Source organism: Pelodiscus sinensis, chromosome 6, assembly GCF_049634645.1.
Source record: "Pelodiscus sinensis isolate JC-2024 chromosome 6, ASM4963464v1, whole genome shotgun sequence".
Taxonomy (NCBI): Eukaryota; Metazoa; Chordata; order Testudines; family Trionychidae; genus Pelodiscus; species Pelodiscus sinensis.
The window spans coordinates 92,245,549-92,258,852 of NC_134716.1; the positions used below are offsets into that span (position 1 = coordinate 92,245,549).

Sequence of the window (13,304 nt, forward strand, 5' to 3'; positions counted from 1 at the left end):
ATCCTCACAAAAGAAAGGATGTGTGTGTACATGCATGTGCACAAGTCTCCTAGTAAATTGGAGATGCCATACAATATTCTTGAGATCTCGGATCTTAACCCTATTTTGCTGTCAGGCAATATTTTTGCATATTAACGTGTGATAAGTTATTGTACGATGAAATCCAAAGACATCTTCAATTAGAATTAAATATGATGATGTAGTCAACCTTATATTTCAGACATGGGGCAGAACAGATTGACTATGAAGAGGAATTTGGATGGGAGACTGCATTTTGCTAATGTATGAGGAAACTCAAGCTTTGCAGAATCTAAAATTGAAACTAAACCAGAACTTTAAGGTGTTACGTTTAATTTGTGGTTGGCAAAAGCTAACTTCAGCAATTGGTTGATCAACTTCCTTCTCCTGAATGCGCTAATCTAAGCTCACCATCAACAGAAATATGAAAAAAAGCCATCTGATGCTATCGTCAGATGTTGCAGTGCATCTCAGTGTCACTTCAAGAAGGGCTTGAGAAGAGATCCTTTGTCAAAATGACTTAGAAGTTGTAAAAACGGCAAAATTAAAAAGAAACAGGAAAAGGAAAGAGAAAGAAAGCCACAGGAAAATACAAAGGAGAGGGGGGAAATAGCAGATGTAAAGCCAAAAAAAAACAAAAAACCAAAGTGAAAACAAAACAAACAAAAAAACCCCAAAACAAACAAACAGAGCAAAAACAGAGGTCCCTATACCTCATTGTTTTCTATTACTTACTTTTATACTTCTGCTGCCAACACATCTATATAACACCCATTTTTACCAATGTTATATTGTTCTTTGTGATGCTCTAGCATACACAACTCTTGCTGTGTTCTCTGTTTTTCCACCCTTCCAAAGCATCATGTCTATGTAAGGGATTCCCCTTGAAAAAGACATTGATTTTTAACTGAGGCGCAAAATATTTTACAAAACAAAAGCTTCTCAAAGTTTTATTAGGAAAATCCATGAAGGTTATTTGCAGGAATGAGAGTGTCCAATGTGCGCCTAAGTTAAAGACAGCAGCCAACACTACAAGCTTCAAAATGCTAATAAACTTTGAAAAATAAGAAAAAAACCTCAACAGAACCAACAAAAACAAACATCATCAACAAAACCCAAACCCACATCAAGCACAGCCTAATTTTGGAAAAGATGATGTTTCAGAAAATAGTTAAGTGAAATTTTCTGCAACTTTCAATACACTGGATGCTACGAGGCACATAATATCATTTCATTTGCAACAATTAGGAAAAGAGATACAAAGAATATGGTCCTTGGAATACAGGTTAAAACTCAAATCTGGGACACTCTCGTCTGGCAACTGGACCACAGATGTTGCTGGACCAAAGAGCCCTAAACGCTGGAAGTGGTGCCGCCGCTGGCTGTGGAGCCCCAGGTAGGCCAGTGGTGGCTGGTTAGTTCTGGCCTTGTGAGCCCCAGTGCAAGTGGGGCTAGCGGCAACTGGAGATCCCCAGTCCTGGGGACCCTTGGTGGCAGCAGGGCCAGAAGCAGTCAGGGAGCCCCAGCCCTGGTGGGAGTGGGGCCAGTCACGGCTGGGAAACACTAGCAGGAGCAGGGCTGGTGGCAGCAGGGAAGTCCCAATGACAGTAGGTGGATGGGGAATCCTGGCAAGGCCAGCAGCAGTGGGAACAGCAGAAGAGGGAGTTTCCTAGAGTCCAGCAAGGGAGCATTGATTCCTCTGGTCCAGCAAACTCATTGGTTCGGGATTACTCAGGTCATGAGGGTGCTGAACCATGGTCCAACCTGTATTACATTTGTACAAATATTGAGTTGACTGTATAACATTTAATGAATGATTTCACATTTAAAAGCCAACTGTTTTCCTATTGTTATAGACTACTGGCTAAGTTAGATCTCTGCCACCACAGCCTGGCTGAAAAGGCCAATTACAGGCCAAACCCAGGCCTGAAGGGCTAATGGAAGCAGCTGTGGCCCTAATTAGCACGAGGGCTATATAAGGCAGCCAGAAGGGAGGTGAAAGGGAGGAGCAAGGAGCCAGAGTATGGCGGAGTGTGCTCCTACACCAGAAGGAGAGGCTGGCTGAGTTAGCTGCTAGAAAATGAAAGCTCTGTAAATAGGAAGTGGTGGGAAATTGAAACTGACAATAAAAGGCACAGGTGACTATACCAGAAAGGGTCTCTGGCTGATTTGTGGACACAGATAGTATCCTAGGCGAGGGACCTGAGCGAGGACCTTGCCACACTATATAAAGGAAAGTGTTTAAACATAATTGTCTTAACTCTCTTGGTTTAAAATAAAGAGATAAATGCTCAATTTCATACAGTGGTTACATGCAAACTACAGTTAAAATTATATCTTTTTAAAAATCTTTTTCAATCAACAAATGTACCCAGCAAATCATAATTCAGGTTGGACCTCCAAAACCAGGACTTTCTGGTCCAGCAACATCCGTGGATGTTCCTGAACCAGGGAGTCCTAGCTGGGAGCCCTATGGCAGAAGAGCTGGCAGCTGCGAGCCTGGCTGGGCTGAGAGCCCAGCAGAGCTGGCGGCAGTGGGGCTGGCAGTCTAAGAAGCGGGGCTGGGGCAGCCATGACTACCCCAGTAGTGGGGTTGAGGACGCAGCAAAGATGCAGCAGCTCCGTTAGAGGGGTCAAGGCCAGGGACACGACAGGCTGGGTTGCAGCAGCATGGTAGCCCGGGAGGTAGGGAGGCTGGGACCAGAAATGGGGAAGGGCAGTGGGCAGGGGAGCTAGTACAGGAGATCTCCTCTGGTTCGGCAAATTCCTTCATTAGGAACCTGGTTCCAAGGGTGCTGGACCAGATAGGTCCAACCTGTATAAAACGTGATTCAATACTAGGTTAATTATTTCTTGACTTATTCCTATCAATACTATCAATAATTCATTGTTACTCAGAATGATGGACAGTGCTGGGCAGGGCGAGGGGACCTCAGAGCAGAAGTATGGTGAATGATGGCCAATGGCAACCAACCATCCTTTGTCAGGAAGGCTTCCATTGGTGAATTCCCAGCATTTCAAAACATGCAATGGATATTGGTAGATCAGGTGGCAGGGTCACCCACAAAGGGCAGTAAACCTTGAGATCTCCTACTGTCTGTTCTGTTGTAAAATCTGTGAAGGGATCTGGTGACCCTTACTTCTGTGAAATGCTCATGTGGCAAAGAGTAATGGGTGAAATTCTGGCCTCTTTGAAGTCTATAAGAATTTTGCTCTTGACTTCAATAGAGACAGAATTTCATCCCAGATTGTGTTTGGGTTCCTGTAACTGTGCATTTCCATACATCACTCTGAATTTCCTTGATTTGTAATGTTTGTTTTGGGGATAAATGCAACATTCTTGTAATATTTTGAACCATAAATTACAATCTCTCAATATCAATCTTCACTCAAGTTTAATATAGTATTTATTTTTAGAAAATATTTCTGGATAGTAAATTAATGTTATTTCCATATTTATGAGCTTTTACACATCTAGTGCAAGTGGAATGGGAATTTCTTTGTAACCATTCTCTGCTCCTCTCAAAAAAACTATTTACATATTTTGGGTCATTTTATGCTCATGTGATCTAGTCCTTCTACTCCCCGCCCCCTTGTTACAAGCTATCCATTGCTAGGTGTTAAAGACAAGCAGTGTGTAAGAGAAAGATATAAGAGAAAGAGATTGCTTTCTCTGTGGCCAAACCAGCTTTATGGTTCGGTTACTTTCTTTTCTTCCCCCAACCATTCCAGAACATTTTGCTCAGGGCTCGACAAATCGCTGTTTGTACTCGCCCATGTTGAGTAGATTTCAGCTGGTTGACCCGTTCACTGGAGGCGCATGCGCATGCGCAATGCGGGTCTTGCGCATGCGCAATGTGGGACTGGTGAGTAGATTTCGCTGCCATTTGTCAAGCCCTGATCATGCTTATAGTCTCTGAGATTGTATCAGGAAAATGACCCCTATAGGTGGGCTGGTTTGTGCCACCCTCACAATAATCATATTTTGATAGATTATTCTTGGGATGGGAACTGAAAGCCCTCATCTGCCTAGTTGTTTTTGCCCAACAGATTACGGTAATAAGGGATTTCTTGTTTCATTTTAGAAGTTTTGACATGACCAGGATCAACGTTAACTGGTAGGCAGCACATGGGATACACCAGAATGTAACTGAATGGTAACAGGAATTGGTTCAGATCTTCTAACACAATTCATGATTAAGTGGATAAGGTAATATATTTTATTAGACCAATTTCTGTTGAGGAAAAGAGAGCTTTTAGAGTTTGCAGTGAGCAATTCTGTTGGTAACTCAGAGGGATAGCAATGTTAGTCCTTTGAGACTAACAAAAATGTATATAGTATTGTGAGCTGGTTTTGCCCACAAAAACTCATAAGATAGATATTTTTGTTAATTTCTGAAGTGCCACAAGACTACTCGTTGTTTCTTCTGTTGGTGTGTGAGATGGCTCAATTCAGAGGCCTCCCCAAAAAATCATGCATCATATTAATTTGGCATCATTACTAGAATGGTTAGTGCCAACACATTATGGAGGACATCTTGGGTTATTTTGTGTTGGTGGTAACTGAGTGAAATTCTCTATTAGTGAATTACTGGGAGTTTACCAGGGAAAAGTGGAAGTGGCATTATATACTGCTGTGACCAGAGCTATTTGGGAGCTATGCACATAACTGGCACTCCTAACAAGAACAGTTACTAGAGATTGGACCTCCCTAGTCCAGCACCCTTGGGACCTAAGCAGTCCTGGACCCAGGAGTTTGCCAGACCGGTGGACGTGAAAGCTCCCGTTGGCTCCACTCCTTGGGACTTCTTACCCTGGCCGCTGCCCCGCTAATGCTGTGCAGTCGGGGCTCCCCTGAGGTTCCCCTGCTGGGCTGCCCTGCCACACCTGCCCCACGAGGCTGCTGCCCACTCATTGCCAGGGATTGCACTACAGGGCCACCCAGCCATCCCGGCCCTGTTGCCACCAGGGATTTCCTGAGATTCCCTGGCCAGGGCTGCTGGGGTTTGCTGCCCAGGGTTTCTTGGGGTTCCCTAGACAAGGCTGCCTGGCTACCACCACTGGTCAGCCCTGCTTCCACTGAGGCTCCCCAGCTGCCTGGCCCCATTGAAACCAGGGGTTCCACAAATGGGGCAGGGGTCCCTGCCGGCACCTAGCACTGCTGATGCTGGGGTTCCCCGGCCAAGCTGCTTCTGGCCTAGCTGGGACTCCCCAGCCCCTGCATTCTCCCAGCTGACACTGATTCTCGGCTTCCACTCTCTTTGGTCCAGTAATATCCACAAATGTTGCCATACCAGAGTCCTGGATTTGAGAGATTCAATCTGTAGTAACAAGAAAGTCACTGAATACATTTTAGTTCCATTGGGAAGATGTTCCAACAGTTTCACCAGGCTGGGCAAGAACCTATATTAATACTTGAGCAGCCACTGACCCAAGAAGCATGCGGTCATGAAGATAAAAGGTTTTGTCCACTCTCTTCCTTGGAAAAAGCTGGCCTTGACTAGCAATTATCTATCTTATTCATAGAGCACACCTTTGCTCACTTCCAATGGGTCTCTGAAAAGACTTCTTTAGCTATTGACATACAATTTATTTAATCGCTAAGCCATGGAGAATGTGATGGGGTATATAAACCTGGCATTGTGAGAGAAGGTGTTAAGAGACTGGGCCCAGCTAACCCCATCTCTCCAACCGTGCAGAGCATACTCCAGTTGGAGACAGAGTTGAAAAGAGAGCAACCAAGCTAAGCAGGTTGTGGAGGATTATAGACCCAGCCTGCAGGCTCCTAGCAAAAGGGACCAGAGATGCCTATGCTGTAGTACTGTACGCTGAGCTTAGTCGGGATGGCAATTTTGTTTCCTTTTTACCCCCTTTCTCCTGCTTATCTGGTACCAGAAGCAGAAGGAGCAGTGGCAAGGAGCAATCCAAGGAGGGTAACTCAAAGAGTCTCTCTTCCACCCACCCACACGACCCTGCTAACTCTTCTAGGGCCCTAGATCAGAGCTCAGTGGAGCAGATGTGTCTGAGCTCCCCTTCACAGTTGAGTGGATATTAATCGCTAGGCCACTCACCCCATGGAGCAGGGTGGGGCAGGTGCCCCATTTTCAACTAGAGCATTTGGTTGAAAAGGGTCCCAAAAGTGGCTGGTCAGATCTTTCGACCAAGAACCCAAAGTGTGGTTACTGCGAGTGAAGGAGATGGAGAGTTGCTGAGTCATAATTTGTACCAGTCCTTATTCGGTCAGGAGCACCTTCTACCTGAGTTGGGTGTTTGCAGCTATCAGCGTTAGCTCCACAGGTGAGTCCTCCTGACCTGGGTAGGGGGGTAGATGAGTGGGGAGAGACTGGACTGGGGTGAGTTCTTGAGGGGACAGAGGCAGGGTGAGAACTGGGGGCAAAGACAGGGCTTAGGAAAAAAAGTGGGGTGGGGCTTTGGAAGAAAAGGTGGGGCAGTGGAGGTTCTGACACTCCTGCTGGAGTGGCTGGTTTTTAAATATTACTAAGGTTGGCAATCCAGCCCAAGAGAAATCTACCTTTTGTAAAATTGCTGAGTCTGATCAGAAAAGCAAGCTAATAGCTGTGCATTAAATAGCCTGACACGTATTATTTGAGTTATGCTGTAGTTCACAAGCAGCTAGGTTGCAGGTAAAAAGATACAAGAACAATGGGGTTTCTTATCCCACACACAGTCCTAGTTATTGCTGGTATATGTCAGTATATTTGAAGCTAATGGCATCTGGGCAATTCATCCTGGCAGCACAGGATGAATTTTTCTCCAAAGAGTTAAACTGATTAACTGCTGCAACAGTGTTCATCTTTCAGTGTTTAGGAGTTGGGAAAATAATCCTTTGTGATACATTGTACTTCAGAATGTCACATTCTAATCCCCGTATTCATTATTCACATATGGTTGTGATACTTCATACAAAGCATGCATGTAAAATATCATATGAAAGAAATCTGCTGAAACCAGCTATTCTAGCCAAATATGTGCATCATTAATATATATAAAATTATGAGATTGTGTGCGTGGTTGTTACTGAATATACTGTAAATTTGCTAGTGACACACAAAGGATCCCTGCCCAGGTGGGTACTGACCGTTCATTAATCAACTGTGTACTCAACCATGCAAACACCATACAATGGGAGCTTACTGTTCATGTAACTCAGCAAAATGCACCAGCACATCCTGAGGCTAGTAGCTGGCAGGCTCATGGGACAAGGGTATAAAATAAAGAACAACTGTAGCAGGCAGGGGCCTTTCTCCTCTATCACTTACAATGGAAACAACTAGGATGCCAAGATGATGAAGATCATCTGAGGAGACTAGTCCAGATTTTATGGGAAAAGTTTGTACATTAAGGTCTGTAATATCCAATAGGGTGAGACTACTGCTTGATTCAAACCCAGTTAAGCTTATATTATATTGGAAGCTTACTTTTATTTTCTTTAGTAACCATCTTTCTCCTTTTATGCCTATACTTATAAACACTTAAAATCTATTTTTCTGTAGTTAATAAACTTATTTTATATGATACCTAAAACAGTATGTTTTGCTTAAAGGCTTGGAAAACCCCAGCTCAGGAACAAAAGCTGGTGCATGTCTTCTCCACTCTGCTGGTGCAGACTGGTTTACAAACATATACTGGTCAGGCTTCTGATCAGGGCAGGACAATAAAGTTCTGGGGTCCTAAGCTGAGAGCTGCGGGAAATTGGCTGGAACCTCTCTATTGTTGGCTCATGGGAAGCATTCATGTACCTTCCTGCCTGTGGATGTCAGTGTTAGTGTGATAGCTGGAAAGTGGTACCCTAGTTCTAGACTGAGCCCCAGGAAGCCCTTCAAACCCTTCCCTGTAAATTAGACATCAACCTGACTTCTCTTAAAAGGGATGAGTTTGCCCAGACCTGATGGTTGCCTTCTTTTGGGGTCTGCACAGGTTTGTAAACTATCCTTGAATTCACAAGAGAAAAATATTTCACAGACCAATAACAATATTTTAAATCAAGCTTTCTTAGACATTGGGAGCAGACAGAAAGTGAAAACATAATGACTCATAATATCCACTTGTACATTTGGGGTATGTCAACCAATGATGTGTGAGAGTAACCTTATTCTTATGATTAATAGCACTTGGTGTTCACAGAATCAAACTTTTCATGTACAGTTCATTTGAAATGTCATAACAAATTTTCTTACCTCTTGACCGCATTCACATGCCATCTGGCTCAGAAGCATTGAAAAAAAACTAGCATTTTGTAGCAGAACTCTACCTATGACTCCCAAATAAGTAGACATCACCACAGGATACCTCTGAAACAAAGTAAAGAAAAAAAACTTTTTATTTTAAATGTAGAAAAAAAGATACATAATCTATTGCAGAAATACCAAAACAATATAGAGAACATAGAGACAATGTTTGCATACATTCCCTTTCTTGATACAGGCAGTCCCCAAGTTATGCGGATCCAACTTATGTCGGATCCACAGTTACGAACGGGGCTTTTCTCGCCCCGGAGGACGGGAGCGGCGGGACGCCCAGATGCGCTGCGGTCCGCCGCCCCCATCCTCCGGGGCGAGAAAAGCTGCTCCCCGTCTCTCTGGTCTGCAGGGAGATGGGGAGCAAAGCCTTGGAGCACGCCCGCAGCGGGACAGCCCGGGCGCGCTTGAGCTGCCCCCCTGCGGGCGTGCTCCGCGGCTTTGCTCCCCGTCTCCCGACCAGCAGACCAGGGAGATGGGGAGCAAAGCCTCGGAGCACGCACGCAGCGGGACAGCCGTGGCACGCCTGGGCTGTCCCGCTGCGGGCGTGCTCCCCGTCTCCCTGCAGACCAAGGAGCATGAGTAGCCTGATGGGCTAGCCACCCCACGTATTTGACTAGAGTCTCATGCAGGTATGAATTTAGGCTGGCTAACTTGTTCTGTTGTTGCAGCTCCATTCTGTTTTTAGCACTCTAGTTTGATGATAGGTAATGAAAGTATTTCTTTTCTAACTGACAATCACACTCTCAAACTCAAAGTGTAGATATATCCTAAGAGAAAAATGAACACACTCCGAGATACAGAATTAAGAAGGTTCTAGAATTTTCTTGCTGCAGCGCAACTTATGCAGTGGGAAAAGGATAGTAAGTTACCACATAATTAATCAATACTACTTGCACACACTGTCGCGCTCTGTGGTAGTTCGCTGAATTCTTCTAGTGCATGGGAGAAGTAGGTTGGACAGCAAGGGATTCCAAAAATCACAAAAGTTATATAACAGACTCCTTCCCCAAGTCCCATGAAATTTGACACTCTCTACTTACGCTGCAAGCCTCATTTACTCAGGCTACTGACTGAATTAAAATTTGCCCCTTCCCCCATCTTTATTATGACTTTAGAAATGACACTGCCCCCATTATAAGGAATGCAGAATAGCTTCTCAAAGCCTAAAAAGAGAGAGATGCCTTCCGAAACTTAAAATAAAACCCTAGTTAGCTGGAAAAACAAAGTGTTTAACACACTAAGGCTACGTCTAGACTGCAAGCCTCTTTAAAAAGAGGCTTTTTCGAAAGATACTTTTGAAAAAGCCTCTTTTGAAGAAGAGTATCTAGACTACAACCAGTACTTTCAAAAAAGCAAGCCACTTTTTCGAAAGAGAGCACCCAGGCAGTCTGGATGCTCTCTTTTGAAAAAGCACAGTTTGCATTACATAGAGCCTTTTTTCGAAAGAGCACCTTCGAAAAAAGGTATTATTCCTCGTAAAATGAGGTTTTCCACAGTCGAAAAAACTGCTGCATTCTTTCGATTTACTTTCAAAAGAACATGGATGCAGTCTTGACACAGGTTAAGTTTTTTCGGAAAAAAGCCATTAAAAAAAAACCCCTCCTGTAGTCCAGACACACCCTAAGAGTGTATGTAATGTTAATACAACAGCACCACTGAAAGGGAGAATGTGGAATTCTAAACGCAAAACAAAAGCAAAACAACATACTTCTCCACTATCTCAATTAGCATCTGCATTCAGCAATACTTCAAGTCACTGAGCTAAGCAGAACATCAGAAGCAGTTTGACTCAGTCTCTTTTTCTTTCCTTGTCTAGTTAATTTGTCCATAGCATCTTTTGTTAGCTTTATAAAAGTACTGTTGGTCTAGTAAGAGTAGCTCACCACAGTAATTCTCAGTGGTGACACTTCCTCACAACAATAACTAAGCAATAGCAGAGTGAAAATACACAAATTGGTGAAATAACAGACAGAGAAAGTGCTGAAATATGGCATTTTAACACTTCATGTTATCACTTAGTGGTTATTTCTAGTGTTTTTATTCAATGTGAGAAAATAATATATTATTATTTAAATATACCTGATGAATGCAAATAGTATTTATCAGATATATTTAAAATCCACACACTCAAAAAGAGAAATGAAAACCTCAGGTCAGGGAACAGAAAGGGATGAAAGTCTCAGAGGAGTAGCCATGTTAATCTGTAACTTTAAAAACTACAAGTAGTTCTAAGGCACCTTAGAAACTAACAAAAATACATATACAATATCATGAGTACACTTATTAAGAGAGTACGCTTATTAAGTTTGCAGATGATACCAAACTGGGTGGGGTTGCAACTTCTTTGGAGGATAGGGACATAATTCAAAATGACCTTAGCAAGTTCGAGAAATGGTCAGAGGTAAACAGGATGAAGTTTAATAAAGAGAAATGCAAAGGGCTCCACTTAGGAAGGAACAATCAGTTCCATACATACAAGATGGGAAGCGACTGTCTAGGAAGGAGCATGGCGGAAAGGGATCTAGGGGTCATAGTGGACCACAAGTTGAATATGAGTCAACAGTGTGATGCTGTTGCAAAAAAAGCAAATATGATTCTAGGTCGTATCAACAGGTGTGCTGTAAGCAAAACTCGTGAAGTCATTCTGCCGCTCTACTCTGCACTAGTTAGGCCTCAGCTGGAGTACTGTGTCCAGTTCTGGGCGCCACATTTCAAGAAAGATGTGGAGAAATTGGAAAGGGTACAGAGAAGAGCGACAAGAATGATTAAAGGTCTAGAGAACATGACCTATGAAGCCAGGCTTCATGAACTGGGCTTGTTTAATTTGGAAAAAAGAAGATTAAGGGGGGACATGATAGCGGTTTTCAAATATCTAAAAGGGTATCACAAGGAGGAAGGAGAAAATTTGTTCCTCTTGGTTTCTAAAGACAGGACAAGGAGCAATGGGCTTAAAGTGCAGCAGGGGAGGTTTAGATTGGACATTAGGAAAAAATTCCTAACTGTCAGGGTGGTCAAATATTGGAATAAATTGCCAAGGGAGGTGGTGGAATCTCCCTCTCTGGAGATATTTAAGAACAGTTTAGATAGACATCTGTCAGGGATGGTGTAGACGGAGCTTGGTCCTGCCTTGAGGGCAGGGAGCTGGACTCGATGACCTCTCGAGGTCCCTTCCAGTCCTATGATTCTATGATGAGCTTTTATGGTCAAAACCCACTTCTTCAGATGAGAAGTAGTGAAACAAGAAAACTCTACATTCTGCCAAAGTTTAAACAAAAGGAAGAAAAACTGACAAGATAAATTTTAGTGAACAAAGATTTAAAATAAAGACATAGGATTCATTTAATATACATTTTCTTTAAACTCATTTTCTTAATTCAAAATTCTAATATCTTTATTACTTATGCATGTAAATATATAGATATAATTTACAGTAACAAAATAGAATCAAGTATGTACAGTAAACGTAGGTTCTAAATGACTGACATTCCTTATTGATTAGGAAAGTGTCATTTACTCCTTCACATAGCACAAGAACAAGGGGCCACGCAAAGAAATTAAAATAGCAGGTTTAAAACAAATAAAAGGAAGTACTTTTTCTACATAATGAACAACCTGTGGAACTGATTGCTATGGGATGTTATGAAGGTCAACAGTCTAAATGGGTAAAAACAAGAATTAGATGAGTTCACTGAAGATAGGTCCATCAATGTTTTTTAGCCAAGATGGTCAAGGACATAACCTTGTGTGCCAGGTGTACTTAAACCTATGACTCCCAGAAGTTGGGACTGGATGACAGGGAATAGTTCACTCCAAATTGCCCCGTTGTGTTCATTCTCTCTGATGCATCTGGCACTGGTCCATATCAAAGAAAGAATGCTGGGCTAGATGGACCATTGGTCTGACCCAGTGTGGTTGATTTTATGATCTTATTAAGTTCTTATGTATATTAAAATTGAAACCTGAGAGGTACTAAAAAATATTCATTTAAAATAAAATGCTGCTGCTTGGTCAAAGAAAATATTAAAACTCTTCCCAATCAAGTGCTATTAATGATGTTATAACTTCCTGGACTCCCACATTTTATCTATGCCACTTATTTGCTTTATTTATTTACCTACGCATTTTTAAGTAATTTGAATTAAATTAGTTGCTAACAAAAATACTCAAAACACTTCTAGTTAGTTTTGATAACCTTATTGTTTACATGGTGCTTAGAAACAATTAATATAGTACTGTATAATGGTTTAATATATGCACCATGTTTTGGTGAAGTTATATGTACATAAAAGATGCCATTCTATTTATCTATTTTCAGCACTGCAAACAGGTGAGTGCTAACAGGGAGTTTAGAGAGGGAGTTCTCCAGAAGCCTCTGCTGATTGGCTGAGCCTTGGTAGGGGGAGGGGCTCTATAAGGCAGTGGGCAAGCGACCAAGGAGCTTGCAAACAGGACAGCAGTGATGGATGGTGATGGGTCTGCTGCTGTTACCTGCACAGCATGTGCCATATTTGTCTTCCTCCCGGAAGACAGAACAGATTTCATCTGCACGAAGTGCAAAGTGGTCAACATTTTGGAAGAAAAAATTAGAGGACTGGAGGCCCAAGTGTCGACCCTACGCTCGATCAGAGAGGATGAAGACTTCCTCGATAGAAGGCGCGTTTAATCCTTCAAGCACGGAAGGCAGAGGAACCAGAAAGGGCAGTACGTGACCAAGAAGAGAACTGGCAGCATGTAACTTCTAGAAGGGGAAAAAGGCCAGCATGGGAATCCCCCGATGCTATAGAGGTAAGTAATCGCTTTCAAGCTCTCTCCACAGGCTCTGCAGAGGTGAATTCTTTGGAAGGGACCTCACAAGGAAGAAACCCGAAGCGAACACCATCTACTGGAAGGCATGGGATGCGTAGTCCTAGGGATGGGGGTTCCACGGCCACCACCCCCAAAAGTAATATACCGTCTCATTATCACTGCTTCCGAGGTTGTCATCGGGGTGGTGGTGGTCAGGGACTCCCTCCTAAGAGGGACTGA

General features: G+C 43.0%; 1 protein-coding gene across 5 annotated transcripts in view; it reads right to left on the reverse strand.

The window, feature by feature from the left end:
• IPO11 (importin 11) overlaps positions 1-13,304 on the reverse strand; it is a 252,471-nt gene that overhangs the window by 86,926 nt on the left and 152,241 nt on the right. For all 5 annotated transcript variants that reach the window (XM_075932406.1, XM_006134432.4, XM_006134434.4 and 2 more), the window contains exon 26: positions 8,217-8,330. In XM_075932406.1, coding sequence (XP_075788521.1) covers positions 8,217-8,330 — 114 coding nt within the window. The remainder of the gene's footprint in view (positions 1-8,216; positions 8,331-13,304) is intronic.